The sequence below is a fragment of the Myotis davidii genome, unplaced genomic scaffold (genome assembly GCF_000327345.1).
Source record: "Myotis davidii unplaced genomic scaffold, ASM32734v1 scaffold72, whole genome shotgun sequence".
NCBI classification, from domain to species: domain Eukaryota; kingdom Metazoa; phylum Chordata; class Mammalia; order Chiroptera; family Vespertilionidae; genus Myotis; species Myotis davidii.
The window spans coordinates 7,222,660-7,224,941 of NW_006284618.1; the positions used below are offsets into that span (position 1 = coordinate 7,222,660).

The 2,282-nt window shown below is 55.9% G+C and overlaps 1 protein-coding gene across 1 annotated transcript in view; it reads left to right on the forward strand.

Moving 5' to 3' along the window:
* LOC102771194 (chromosome unknown open reading frame, human C10orf120) overlaps positions 1–2,282 on the forward strand; it is a 7,088-nt gene that overhangs the window by 3,316 nt on the left and 1,490 nt on the right. The window contains exon 3 of the mRNA XM_015572637.1: positions 2,015–2,277. Within this exon, the coding sequence (XP_015428123.1) occupies positions 2,015–2,277 (263 nt within the window). The remainder of the gene's footprint in view (positions 1–2,014; positions 2,278–2,282) is intronic.

Here is a 2,282-nt window from a genome sequence, read left to right on the forward strand (position 1 = left end):
TGGTGATGATAACGGTACCTCTCATCATAGGGGTGTTGGGACAATTTAATGAATTAATGCAGGTCATGCTTGTGGAACAGTGCGTGGTACACAGAGGTTCTCAGTCTCTCTTAGTCACTGGCAGAGTTCTGAATGCCTTTGATTGTTGGTAGGAATCACCTTTGTTCTCACAGGTAGATTAACCTTCACTTGGATCAGCAGTAGTATTTTTTGGAACTAGGCCCAAGGCCCTTGCAGGTGACTACTTGGAAGGGACTAAGGCTCCGTTTTTCTGAATGCCTAAGGTGGGGGAAGCACATGACCCTCGAGTTCCAGCTGCAGGTTTCAGCTGAGAAAAATGCACCCTGGGCTCACTTCTCAGGCTGTCTCCTGTGCCTGTGGCGGTTGGAAGATACCGATCTATATGGCTGGCCCTTCTTGACCTCTCTGAAACAGTAGTTTCCTTGTTTGCAATGGGACAAAAGAAAAAAATCTACAGTCTCTTATCTACAGATCCCAGCCAAACAGTCTGAAATCCCAAAGTTTTCCTTAACTCATTTGGTGGCAAAACCTGACCTGCACTAACGCGAACTCCTTGTGACCTTGATTATGTCTCTCATTGTGGATATTCCTGTTTTGCTGCTGAAGAATCAGTGCCTTTGCTCATGGAGTGCTGTGCCAGGCCTGGTGGGGTGGATGCATAGAAGGGCACATACACCTGTGTCAGGGTCCCCGAGAGCACGTCCGTTCGATGATTTATTAGGAGGACTCGGGGCTAGAGTCTGTTACAGCAGGCTGAGTGAAGAAGGGGTGGAAGTTTTAGGGGGAAACCAGACACAGGCTTCCAGGAATCCTTTCAGTGGTGACACACAGGATGCCCTGGATTCCCCAGCAACCAGGTGTGACACGTGGGTGGAACGTGGCCAGCCAGGGAAGCTCATAGAGACCTGGAGCCCAGGATTTCTATTGAGGGGCTGGTCACATCGCCTCTACCTGGCGCTTACAAACTTCCAGACTCCCAGCAGGAAGAGGGGTGTTCAGCACACACCCACATTGCTTGTATAAACAGTTCAGGCGCAGGGAGCCGCTTGCATCAGTTCTGAAAACGATGGGAGCTCTCCCCAAACCCGAGCTCCCAGATGCCAGCCAAGGGCCAGATTCGTAGCAGACCTTCAAATATAATAACCTCCTGCTGGCTGTGGTAGCTCTTCTGCTCAACACCTAATTACATCTGGTCCCAACGGTTCCAATAAAGGATCATGAACCTGCATGTTCTTTTTAATATATATTTTTATTCATTTCAGAGAGGAAGGGAGAGGGAGGGAGAGAAAGAGAGAGGAACATGGACCCATTGCTCCACCCATGAATGCTCTGATTGGTTAATTCCTGACCGAGAGGGATCACAAACCCTGGTGTATAGGGTGACGCTCCAACCAACTGAGCCGCCCGGCCACGTGGACGTCACGTCTTCGTGGGAGAAATGGCGTCACACTGCCAAGGGGGTTGACACAGGGAGGTGGGTCAGGGTCCCGGTCACCGGTCACCGAAGTCGCTCAGAGCCCTGGAGCCGGGCGCCTCTGCCCAGAGGGGCCCTTTCTCCCCTGAAATCACAGACCCCGCCTGCCCTTGCGGGGAGGACGCAGGTGAAGCTGGGCGCCCGAGTCAGCTTCAGAGGAAGCCGGTGGCTGGTGCTGGCGCCTGCTGCTCAGGACTCCTTGGGCTCAGGGGTCTGGTGTGGGGGAGGAGGGGGCGTGTACGGGAAACCGGGGTCCTGACCTCCTCACCCAGCAGCCCCGGGCTGGCTTCTCTCCCATTTGGGCAGATGCACTGCCTTTGTGGAAATCGCCCCGGGCCTTGTTTCCTCCCAGGTCCTGGGGCCACCTGTCCGAAAAAAATAAAAGGAGAGCTGGGATTTGAACCCAGGCTTGCCTGACCCCAAAGGTGCGCCCTTTGCCCACCACACAGGGCCTCGGGCACGCGGGGCAGTGGCAGGAGGCGGGCGTCCAGGCTGTGCTCACGGCCTGTCTGGCGGCAGCGTCTAGGCGGCGTGCACACCGTGGCCTCGAGACGGTTGCTGACGCAGAAGCAGGAGGAGGAGCGGAAGATGCTTCGGGAGCTGCAGCTGCGGTCGTCCGACTACAAGCAGGTGCTGGAGTACAGGAAGCAGTTCCCCCCGACCTTCGCCCCCTGCGGGCTCCTGAAGAAGATCTGGACGGCCAAGGTGACGGTGTCCCCGGAGGAGCTCCGGGTGCCGCCGCGCGAGAGGCAGGACATCTGCCGGCACGTGGAGCGCATGCAGTTCG